We start from the raw sequence: 12,459 nt of genomic DNA, 5'->3' as shown, positions 1-12,459 counted from the left end.
AAAGTGTGCTAAGATTTACTGGATCCTCAAGTACTCCCAGTCAAAAGTATTTATACATTTACTAATAAAAACCAGGCAGATTTGAATCTAATAGAAGTGCATGTGAGAAATGAGTGGTATATTTAATGAACAATCAGCAAGCCTCCATCATAATTTCAACATTAGGTTAATATTAAACTAACAACAATATTTTCACAAAGCTATTTTGCTAAAGCTTCCCAGATATAACTTTTATTTTAGCTCTTTTATTTTTCATTGAAATTGTACCTGCTACATACCAATCTGTTTTAGACAAGTGTTTTATAGCTTGGACTCACCAAACAGATGCACTCCATCTTTCCACGCGTAACACAGCATATTATATTATCTATATCCAACATTTTACCTTTAAAAAGGAATACACAATATATGGCATTTTGCATATGGACTATCACATTGTACATTAAGATCTTATCTTGCAAATTGGTTACGGGTAAACTTTTACAACTATGCAGACAATCAGTAAGTTCAGTAGACTTCACACGGGCATAAGAATCAGCAAGATCAGACAGACCTAAGACTCACTTCTGCATAGATGTCCATAGAACTGCCAGTTGATAACATCTCAGTAGCTGGCTTGCTTACATGCACAGGTAGTCTACATGAAAATATGCCTGCAGTACTGTTGCTTCATCCTCTCCTCATCCTTTGAATCTGATCGTTAATCAAGATTTTGAGCTCTTTAAGGGGCTGGGACTGTCTATTACATGTCGCTTCAGCACCTATCACAATGGGTCCCTGAAGGGGACCTCTTAGGTGTATTGTAATAATTAGTACTAATAATGTTACTAATGTGATTGCTGTATGCAATCATTAATCCACTAGTCTTTAGGAGCAGCAAATATCTGAAATAACCAGGCCTAAATTAATGCAGCATTTTCGTAGGCTCCACACCTTAAATCTTGTCTGAGTTGGTAGCCAACAAGACTATAGCTCTTATAGGGATTGGGGAAAGAGAGAAGAGTGAAATCATAACCCCATTGACTTCAGTGGAGCCATGATTTTCCCACAAATGAGCAGTAGAGGGGTTGGCCCTCCCCTTCCTCACAAAAACCTCTCCACCCAGCACCTGCAGCCTCTGTGCCTCCCCTCCCAACATCTCCTTCAATGAGATTAATGAAAGACTCTACAAAGGTGCTTCCTTGGCCATCTCCCCCACCACAATGGTTTTCAATGGACTGTGCAATAGGGACACCAGAATAGTAAGGGTCTTGAGTAGAGCTAACCCAAGTTTTGTGGCCTGAAAAGGGCACTGTTTTTACAGTACCTTTTAAGGTTCTTTTAACAAAAGGGAGACAGAAAAATGGATTTAGCCAATTTAATGAAGATTATGATCCAGACATGTGAATGGATGTTTCCATGCAATGAAGTTTGTTCTTTTAATGACTATGGTATTGTTATGCAGGTTATATTAACAGTATCCAGCTGATGCAGTTGAACAAGTTTCTTTAGTCACTAACAGACAGATGGGTATGAGATATAAACATACAGATAACCTGTATTTCATTTTTCCCCAAAGTAAGTCTAACTCAATGTATATCTACACATCTTTACAAAACAAAGTTTATATTCCTCCCCATAATTGTATTTCTTTTGCTTATTTCTGCTAAGTTAAGTTGACTTATTTTACACTTAGCCATTTCACATCTCTCCAGTAATGTGGGAGAACTCGCCTGACTGGCAAAAAACCCAGTGAAGAATGCCACTGAGAACAATTCTGAAACAACTGCCTTCTTTGTAATGGACACCCGAACTATAGTGTGGAATGCAACTTAGTTAAATAAGAATCCCACCCAAAATAATGCTGACCACCCAGTATGTGTTAGGACATTTTCTTAAGATATTTGTTGTATGTTTTTTAAATAATGAATCATTATGATAAAATAACTGTTCATTGTAAAATTCTTGTGTTCCCAAAAACACATACCAACATAAAGGTCATGCTTAAAAAGGGCCATTATTCATAGTAACCAACAGTAAGAAGTCTTCAGATCTAAATTGGGCAGTACTTTTTAAAAGTTGGATCTATATATCTAAACAATATACATAATATAGAAGGTCACACTGGATGACCTGAGATATTGTAGGGGTGGAGGGAAAGAAACTTAAAATCTTCCATAAAATTTCTTAAATCTCTATTTTCACTGAAAAGGAGGAAAAGATGCAAAGGCATTCACATGAGCTACATTAAATCCCCACCCCACAGCTATTTTATCTATGCCAGGGCACTTGGTTACAAGAGTTTGGGTTTTGCTTGTATAGTTGGGACCAAATAAGATTATAGTCATATTAAAGGATCCATGTCAGGAAAAAAAAAAAATCCAGCTATTCACTCTAGATATGCAAATAATTGTGGGTGCAAATTCAATGGCTGTTTTTGAAAATACAGTTCTAATTGTCCAATTAAAAAAAAAAACGAACCACCAGTTCTAAAACCTGACATTTCAGGTACAAACAATTAAATGCTGCATCTTTCTTGTGTAACATGGCAAGAGAAAAATACCCAAAATGCAGTTTGGAAACAACAATGGCCTCCAGCAACACTTCAATCACATAGGTGCCAATTTAACTTAGTTTTTAAAAGTTTATTAAATTTATTGCCACATCTGCAAAGGCAGTAAGTAAAGCCCTGCTTAAAACTCTGCCAGTGCCTGGAGGGGACAGGCAAGCTGGAAAACATGTATGGCTCACCCACAAAACTAGCAAACATGCAAACTGCCAGAATCAAGTGCTAGCTGGCAGCAGTTACAGTGAGCATGCAACTCCTACTGAAACAAGCAGCAGAAAGTCCCTGCAGGATGGGATCAGCCAAACATGAATGATTCTGCCCTGAAATACCTGTACTGTATAGTCAACAATGCACCATTACTCCTGCTGTACAAGTTTGCAGCCACTAAGACCAAGATTTATCCTCAAATAGGAAATTATGCTGCTACAGATGCACTTTGCAGTCTATTCTTCCATTGATTTTGAGGGATATAATTGGGCAAAGGAAATCCCTCATGCCTCAATAATATGTTCCCTCCTCGATATTCACATCTTTATTAATACGGTTAAAATATTATATTATGAACAAGCTAAATGTTGTCTAATTCCCTGGGTCTATTCTTCTGACAGAGTATAGACATTTTATTGTTTTGCAATAAAATAAAGAGCTAAAGTTACTGACCTTCCAAAAAACAAAAACAAAAACCCCACCCCAACAATATAAATTACAATTCAAGTTTATTTACATAGAGTAATTTAACGCACTACTCCTGAAATGTCAAACAATTGCTCTAGCTTTGAGGGAGCAAGAACATTTTGGGGTAAATTCCAGAGAGATATCACGTTACTGTCACTTAACACAAATGGTGGAATTGTTGCTTGTGTAAATTTGGTCAGCAAAAGAAAAGTAAATCTGAAAAATATAGATTTTCAAATAGGATCCTAGCATTTTACAGTGAAGTTACATTTCCAGGTAGTTGAAAGAGCCATATAGTTTTGATAATCGACTATGAGTTTCAGGCAACTTTCACCACACTGAAATGCACCAACAGGCAGATTCAACCTTACTTTATTTTTGATTTTGGTTAGAATGCTCACTTTCCTTCTTGTTGAACCTATACTCTTAAACCTGTGCTGATGGGCACCATAAAGATGACTAAATTAGATAAACAGAATAACATCCTTATCTCAAGAATATGCAGTACAGTATATTATAATACAGCTGGATTCTGATTCTACACAAAAATGCACTGATTTGAAGCCCAGTCTTCAACTCCAGTTTCATTAATAAAGGCAGGTAAAGTGAACATCACTGGGCAGGGAGCACAAAGGGAACTGTGGAAGCAGGATTTACTGCATTCTGCCTTCCTTCCTGAGAATTACTAAAGGCCCAACAGACATACCTAGGTTCTGGAAGCTCTGTGGGTTAGGAAAAGCCACTCTTTAAGCAGTGTTGGCCTCCAGTTAATGCTTCCTTTCTCTTTTAGAGAAGGGCTCAATTGTTCCCTCCCACAGGTTGGGGAACAATTGTAGGGGAAATGTCAGGTGAGAGAGCCTATGACAGAAGGGCTCAGCACCCCACATTGCTATGGGAAGGTGACCCCTAAAGAAGGAATGTATCCCTAGGAAGACACTGGATCTGTAGATATGGAGCCCGGGGTTGCTGAGTAGTATATTTATTAGCTGGACACACATGTATAAATTTGCTGTGAAGTATAACAAATTAATTTGATTTTGTTAAGTGCAGCCTCCATCCTACAAACATCTACTACCTGGCAGTGCTTCCTACTCTGAGTAGTTCCAAAAATTTATTTTTAGTGGGATTTTTTAAATGTAAAGAATATGTCACATACCATAGTATTATACAGAAACATGGTGTGTAATAAGAACAATGCACCTGCTAGTGTTATCTGAAGATATTTTTCAAAGAACGTGAAAAAGGACTTTGCCTGCTATAAGGACCAACTCCAATTTATATTCACATTTAACTGTATCTCCAAATACTCAGTGTAGACTGAGTAGATTAAAATGTTTATTGGTTAAAAAGAAAATTCTATCAGTGAAGGAAACTTGCATGTCAGGTTTCAGCCCCATGTTATTTACAAGAATTAATTTTTGTTTCATATACTTTCCTTTGCATTTTATACAAATCACACTGGACACTATAGAACAAGAGTTGTTCTTTGCATGCTATGTAACTAATCTTTCAAATGGTTTTAGATAAAATGTATTGAAATGACTGAGAAGGGTGGTCAAGTGGACAGGGCACTGGACTGGGACACAATTGCTGGGCACAGCCATATGCTTGCTATGTCATCTTGAGCAAATCTTTAATCTACCCTGTCTCTCAGTTCTCCACCTGTAAAATGGGGGTAATACTGTCCTATCTTGCAGGGATGTTGTGAAAGTAAAATCCATTAACAACTGTGAGGTGCTCAGACAATATAGTGATAAAGGCCATATGAGGACCTACCCTAACCTGTGAGACTAGCTTTCTGCAAAATTTAATTGTTTTAAATTAAGTCTTAATTTGCTAGCAGCTCACATACAAACCCAACCATTCGAACTCAAACCTGTGTTTTGGCTTTACTATAAATGATAAGCCATGTAATTGATTTGTGTAATTTTTAATGGGGAAAAAATTTCATTTGAACAGACAAGATGTAATCTGAAACACCAACTACAGGATTTCAAATGACAAAAAGTTAAGTAAAAAGGCACAGCTGTGATTTATTTAAAGTGATTTGGAAAACTTCTCCTTGGTACACTGAGTACTATTAGAATTTCTTTATGAAATCTATACTTATGTCTCATTTACTTTAGATAGTTATTTAACTTAGTGCAGCTGTGCTTACCTGATAGGAATGAGGGAGAATATAGCAAATCATTTTTTTCCTAATCCTTTGCAGTCTCCTGTCTGAATGCTCTATCTGCTCAGGTTAGGCACAGAGTACTATTTTTACCAATCTTCTAAAGTCTTCTAAAATCTTCTAAAAAACAGGCAACTGTAAGAGCCATATCATTTTTTGTTCTGTTGAAGAGCACAATTAGCTTTTCAATCTCTAGATAATATCGATGCTTTGCTTAATACATTTTTTGTATGTAATTCAGGCATCTGTTAAAGGTAACAAAGAGTATTCATATCAATAGAGAGAAAAGAACATATAAGAATGCACCTTTAATTTCTTACTCCCCAGACTAGGGATTTAATTTTGATTTCCTTCAGTTAACCTACATTTGACAATCTCAATGTAATACTTAGCATTAGCTTATTGTTTCAATAAGACTCTGGATAGAGAATTGCATTCCAGAATATCTGATATATGATAAAATACTATATTATACACACAAAAATAAACTTTTTTCCTATAGCCTTTAAAACTTCCAGCAGTTCAGCAAGAGGCCTTGTTACTCAAGTCCGTGAGGTTAAATTTTAGATAGTACAGTTTCAGATCTTTTTCTTTCAACTCTGTCATTCACAAGCTGTCCTACAACATTTGATTTACTAGCTGGTATCTCAGTCCCCTGCCTCTCCTCTCACAGAAAGTGACACAGCATTTGCTACTCTCCTTTGTGTTTGAAGAGAGTTTAAATTGTTTCACTTTTATTCTTAAATGTCTTCAGGTTTTTATTGCTATAAGAATATATTCATCCTGTGAGAAGCGTGCCTGGCATTGCCCCTTTGTATAATTTAAACCATGCATCTGTCTTGAATGGAGTGAGTGGAAGTGTGGACAAAGTGACCACACAGGAAGGTTTCCACATCCCTTCCCTGTGGGGCTGCTGGAGAGGTTCTGTACTGGCATTAAACAGGCTGCCACAGAGAGAGCCGTTGCAGTGGACTCATTGGAGGACACTACAGATCCATAGTTAAATAGATCCAGTGGCCCAGAACTCCTGAAGAGGAGAAGTTTGCTATGCTCTGTCAGGGCTTGAATAGTGGCTGTGAAGGGACTGCACGGACTCCATCTCTCTTATCACTGCACAAAGCCCTATTCTATACCCATACTGCAGAAATCTCAGTATCACTCCCAAATGTTGGTATTCTACTTACATAATGTATTACAGTTAAATTCAGAACCAAGTCAGAACATAAATCTAGTTTAACAAGGCACAAACTTAAAGTCAGCTATGGTGGTCTGAATTCCCCCCAAGCCATTTCCTACCAAACATTTATTTGAAATACCGAGATCAAAATGAGGACCTGATACTCAGAAGTGCAGACCCCCTACCACCATTGACTACCACTGGAATTGCAAGATCCCTGTACCTCTCAAAATAAAGCCTTGAAATCAGCAAGACTGCTAGATATCAGTTCTTAAATCTCTATAATATCTGTACATAAATATGATAAGAAATAAACCAAAAGCATGCACCAAGGTTAAGATGCACCAAGAATCTCCAAAACGTTCTCAGTATCTGAGGTGAAGAATACTCACTTACCTACTTTTCTAAAAAAAAAAAGGTAATGAAAACACATCAAGAAACAAACTGTACAATTTCTGAACTGCACTGTTTATTTTGCTGCTTGAAACCTAAGTGACAGTATGCCACTATAATTACGGGGTTTCCTCTAAACCTTTACTACGCTGCAGGTACAGAAATATACGGACACATTTTTGGAGAATTGACATTTTGAAAAATGCAGCAAACATTTCAATTAATACATGAGAAAAGGAAGTGTTCAAAAGGGTATGCATTTCAAGTTATTGCAGGTTATTTCTGTGAGAGAATTTCTGCAGGTAAAACATGTTTAAATTTAACCAACAGTAACATGTCAGTGTATTTAAAATCATGACAAAAAAATCTTCTCTCTGGTCATTAGTTGCCCTTGACAAATTACTATCATGTTGTATGTTTAGGGCGAGATGTCAATACAGCATAAATCCCGTGGCATTTTGGTTTTCTTCTGGAGATTAAAGCTGTTTTTCTTGGGATAAATGCAGCAGCAAAACACAAACCAGCTGATCAAAAAAGCACTTCTGCCATAACTCCAATAATTTCAGGGCACATCAACCGACAGTAGTTTTGCCATTCCCAGTTCTTTTAAGGTTTACATCACTGCACTGTTGCCTTAAGTACGTTTTGAAAAAGCTTGTTTTCTGTTAAGCCAGCTTGCTGACTACAGCCTGGTTGAGAGAATTTAGTTGGTTGGTCCATTTATCTAATGCAGTATATCGTGCACCACCCCTCTTCTGATGATCCAGTTCAAGGAGCTGGTTGACTTGATCAATTCGGCCATGAATAGTGCTAGAAAGATACAAAAAACTTTAATTAGATACATCTGTAATGCACATTAAAAATCTGAAACAACAGTGATTCACTCAAAACACACACTCAACTAATGCAAAACAGACATTAGGATTTATTTAAGAGCTTGACTGGCCTAGGAATTTAACATCTGCACAATGTACTGCCCGGTGGGAAATTATTATGATGAGAGGTTAAACTGCAGACCCACTTCCCCGCCAAACACTTACAGATAGAGACACTAGGACTAATGTGTATGCAGTGCATTTGGCTCAGAGGTGCTTGTAGGAATTTAAGGTCACCTGATATATAAACAGCACTTTAGAGAACACCTGATCTTTGTTTTACAGTGAATTCACTGACTCCAATAAGGTTTCTCAAATATAGGAATTAAAGAAAGATTTTTTTAAAAATTCAGAAAACAGGGAAACATTTCTTCTCTTTTTAACAGTAAAACTTCTTATAACTCAGCAAACTAAAAGAATAAATCAATACAAAAAAATTCTCCAGTTGTTTTATAAACTATGGCTGAGATATGCAAATTAGCTAGGAGGTTTAGACACCATTCCCTTATAATTAAAAGGCTTTGAAAATCTCAGCCTTTACATATTTATAGATCTAAACACCAGTTGGTAATATATAACTTACATAATTTGGCATAGTGATTCAATTATATGCCATTATAAAATGCAAAAGTAATGTAAAATCATACCATTCAAACTACTTAAAACTCTTCTGAATTCACATCTTCTAATGTGACTCACGTTACTAACCCAGACAGCTCTAAAGGACTTGGCTTACACATTATCTTATATAATTGTAGATTCAAATGGCATTTTCAGGGGAAACACACACACACACACACACACACACACACACACACTATTTGCTGTTTTTTCTACACTACACTTTTAAGATATTCAATAAATCAGAAATAGGAGGAAAGTACATACTTATCCAATATGCACTGCACAAGCAAGCTCTCCACGTCAGCTACATCTATGTTTAATTCCTAAGACAGAAAACTCTTGTTATGTTGCCATCGTACTATTTTGCAACCAACATTTAATCTTTTTTATTTTAATTTTCACATGTAAGTACTGAGTTCAGTTTCTTAATGTTAGACTATAGTACCAAGTCAATAATAATCAGAGAGAATAGGAAAAGAACAACCAAGATATACACTGTCAACAAGAAAAAAATCAGCAGCATCTCAGAAGAGCTCAAGATGCCACCCCTAAATTTCAGTGAGCAGCTCCCGCAGAGAACTCTTTCATTGATTGCAGTCATAAAGGAACAGATCAGAAGATTATAGGAGATCTAATACAATGGTGGCCAAACATACTCACCCTCCGTGCCTCATATGGCAATCTTCAGAAGTTCGAGAGCTGGGGCGCACCTGCCAAGGCTCAGGGCTTCATCGCCACTCCTGCTGAAGCCCCGAGCCTTGGCAGGCACACCCTACGAGACTGAAACCCTGAGACCCTCCACTGGGCAGAAGCTGAGGCAACACTTGGGGGGAGTCATGTGCTCCCCCCCAGATTTTTGCTAGGGTTTGCTGTCCCTGCACTGGGCCCCCTCGCTGCGCAGCAGCTGCTGGAGTCGGCAAGCTGGGAGCCGCGGCTGTGGGGAGAGGCAGCGGCAAACACCTGGAAGCTGCAGTGTGGGGCCGCTGAGGGTAAGGGGTGGGGGGCATGCCTGAGGAGGCGTGACTCAGGTGTTGAGGGGGAACGAACCTTTAAATTTGTATCCCCCCATTTTCAGATGGCACCAGTTGTCTTTGGCAGAAGCCCCTAGCCCCACCACACCACTGCAGGGTAGAAGCTCTGAGCTCCGCCCCCTCCCCCCCCCCCCCCCAGTCTGATAGGCAGAGAATGCGGGATGGGGGAGGAAAAGGGGCTGCAAGCCACACTTTAACTGTAAAAGAGCCGCATACAGCTTGTGAGCCACAGTTTGGCCAGCCCTGGCCTAACAGTTGGAATGGAAGGGGTATGCATTCATAGGCGCTGACTCCGTGGGTGCTCTGGGGCTGGAACACCCACAGAAAAAAAAAATAGTGGGTGCAGCTGTTTGGAGGTGCCGCCAAACAGCTGACTGGCGGCTGGGGGAGAGGCTTGGGGAGGGCAGAGAGCAGCGAGCAGGCAGGGATCTGGGGGAGGGTGGAGAGCCGGGGCGGGGCCTGGAAAAGGAGGCAGAGCAGGGGCAGGAAGAGGGTAGGGCCTCGGGGGAGGGATGGAATGGGGGGGTCTCAGGGTAGAGTGGTGGTGGATCACCCCGGGGAAAAGAAAAACTCAGCGCCTCTGCATGTGCTCACTAGCAGTGCTTCAGAAGGCCAAATATGTAAGAAGTGGCGAAGCTCCTGGCCTATCTTGTGCTGCAAATCTGATGAATTCTGTGCAAATGTAGGGTGACCAGATGTCCCGATTTTATAGGGACAGTCCCGATATTTGAGGCTTTTTCTTATATAGAAGCCTATTATCCCCCACCCCCGTCCCGATTTTTCACACTTGCTGTCTGGTTACCCTAGTGCAAATGGCATCTTTAAAAAAAAAAAAAATTTAAATAATTACTTACAGTAATCTGTGTAAAGACAATTTTATCAACCTTAGATTTTGTGCTTATATTATAAAACCTATGCTTAACTCTTCCTTAGTACCTCATACATTTTAGCATGCCATCAATTTAATCAAACATTAACTAAGGTCATAAAGGTACATTTCCCTCTCACAATTGATGGAAATTTACTTCAATTTTATTATGTAGGAGGTCAGACTAGATAATCATAATAGTCCCTTCTGGCTTTTTAATTTATGAATTTGTTATTCCACCTCTTGTCAGACTTACAACTCTGACATCACTGACTTTTAATGATATCTGCTAGACAAGAAGGGTTTAAAACAACTGAAATTTCATCAGAGTTTGTGCATGCTAGTTCATATTTATTATAGTTACCTAAGAGGAATTATGCACTTTCAAGTATTTTTTACACTTCCCTCTAAGCAAGTGCATCTCTATGCTGCAAAATTGGCAGCTAAACATCTTAAACATTTACCATCGCATTAATAAGAATTATTCAGATTACATGTAAATGTACAGTTCCACACTGCAAAACTGTCAGCATTCTATTAACTGCATTTTGGGGGCCATGTTATATTTTCAGATGTTCCATTTAGGGAAGTGCTGTATTTGTTTGACAGCTATGCTGATTCATAATTGTCGTTAATTTAAGCAAATACAAATCTCCTCTGATAAGTACCTTAGAAATAAAAGGAATATGTATTCTTGTATAAGGCTTAATTAATTTTATAAGCACTTGTGTTCTGATGTTTCGCAAAAGCTCTGTAAGAGAAGAAAAACAAATAAGTAACTATTGTAAGAACAATGGTTACATATTCAAATGAGCAAGTGTGCAATATAATTCCATATTTATATCTAGTAGGTCTTTTCCATCTCTTAACTGCTATGATCCTATATGGTAATAAAGTACTCCCACATTATAAAAATAAGCCAACTTTCTTCATTGGTTGTTTCACAATATGTAGCTCAGCCTGGGTATTAGCAGGAGTACTGGATAATGTTGAAACTTGTTTAAGCTTGAAAATACATTTTTCAAAATAGTTTGTAACTATTTTAAAATTATTCTAAGAAAATGGATAAATGGTACACAATATTGCACAGTATATTTACCATCTCCGTTTACTATAGAAATACCTGTCTTTCACCAAAATGTGAAAAGGCACTAACCCTGCAAATATGCATATGCTTGATTTTAAGCACAGGAGTAACCCCACTGAAGTCTGTTTGCAGAATCAGAGTTTAATAGCCTAACAAGACAAGAAGTTGAGGCAGAGTTGCTATGTAAAGAGTCTGTGCAGCAGCTAAGAATGTTTTTCACTTTCTTATTAGATAAGCTGCAAGTTTAATAAATTAAAAACATGCATGCATGAACTGTTAATAAAAATGGATGAAAGTTCACAAAAGAAGTTTGCTATTCACTAATATTTTTTAAGCCTGTTCGGTTTTCCTTCACTCGGCCAGCTGACTGTTTTACTGCTGTTTTCGTATGCTTATCAAATCTCTCACATGAAAACCCAAACTTAACACTATATAGGAATATACTACAATACTTTTTATTTTAATTAGTGACAATTAATGTCATAATGGGCCAGATCCTCCAATGCAGTGTAGTCACATTTCACTGCACTATTAATCACATTTGGCTAAAAAGCCGTATTAATTGGTCCAGGAAGGATCACCTCCGCCTAAGGATGATCCTTCAGTGATAAAGAGCTGATAGAGGTTTGAACCCCACATACTCTCCATTTTCATTGCTACACCAGAAGCAGGGAGTATGGCTGGAGAAAAAAAGGGGGGGTGGCTGATGGGTCCCTATACTATGCACTCAAAATACAACACAGGGTGGATGATTTGTACAGAGCACCACTAGGGAGCACAAAGATTGAGTTTTAAGATACCATCACATTCTGCATAGTTTGGCTGCATCATAGGATCTGACCCAATAACTTCCATGCAATTATATATCTTTTACGAATAACAGTTTTAGTCATATTCAGATTGCCCTCATGAGCTGTTAAGCACACATGCTTTTCCTCAATAGGAGCCGCATCCAAAGCTGACTGAAGTCAGCTGTAATTTTTCCATTACTTCAAATAGATGAGGCTC

At 38.2% G+C, this 12,459-nt stretch overlaps 1 protein-coding gene across 2 annotated transcripts in view; it reads right to left on the bottom strand.

Moving 5' to 3' along the window:
* Window positions 1–7,020: 7,020 nt before the first annotated feature.
* Window positions 7,021–12,459, bottom strand: part of COPS2 (COP9 signalosome subunit 2) — a 39,944-nt gene continuing 34,505 nt past the window's right edge. For both annotated transcript variants that reach the window (XM_054041624.1, XM_054041625.1), the window contains exons 11-13: window positions 11,033–11,115; window positions 8,730–8,788; window positions 7,021–7,776 (exon numbers count right to left, since the gene is read on the bottom strand). In XM_054041624.1, coding sequence (XP_053897599.1) covers window positions 7,632–7,776; window positions 8,730–8,788; window positions 11,033–11,115 — 287 coding nt within the window. In that variant the 3' untranslated portion in view covers window positions 7,021–7,631. The remainder of the gene's footprint in view (window positions 7,777–8,729; window positions 8,789–11,032; window positions 11,116–12,459) is intronic.

The sequence above is a fragment of the Malaclemys terrapin genome, chromosome 10 (assembly GCF_027887155.1).
Source record: "Malaclemys terrapin pileata isolate rMalTer1 chromosome 10, rMalTer1.hap1, whole genome shotgun sequence".
Lineage (NCBI taxonomy): Eukaryota > Metazoa > Chordata > Testudines > Emydidae > Malaclemys > Malaclemys terrapin.
Note: the sequence above shows the minus strand (reverse complement) of the source record. Positions and strands in the feature narration are given on the sequence as shown.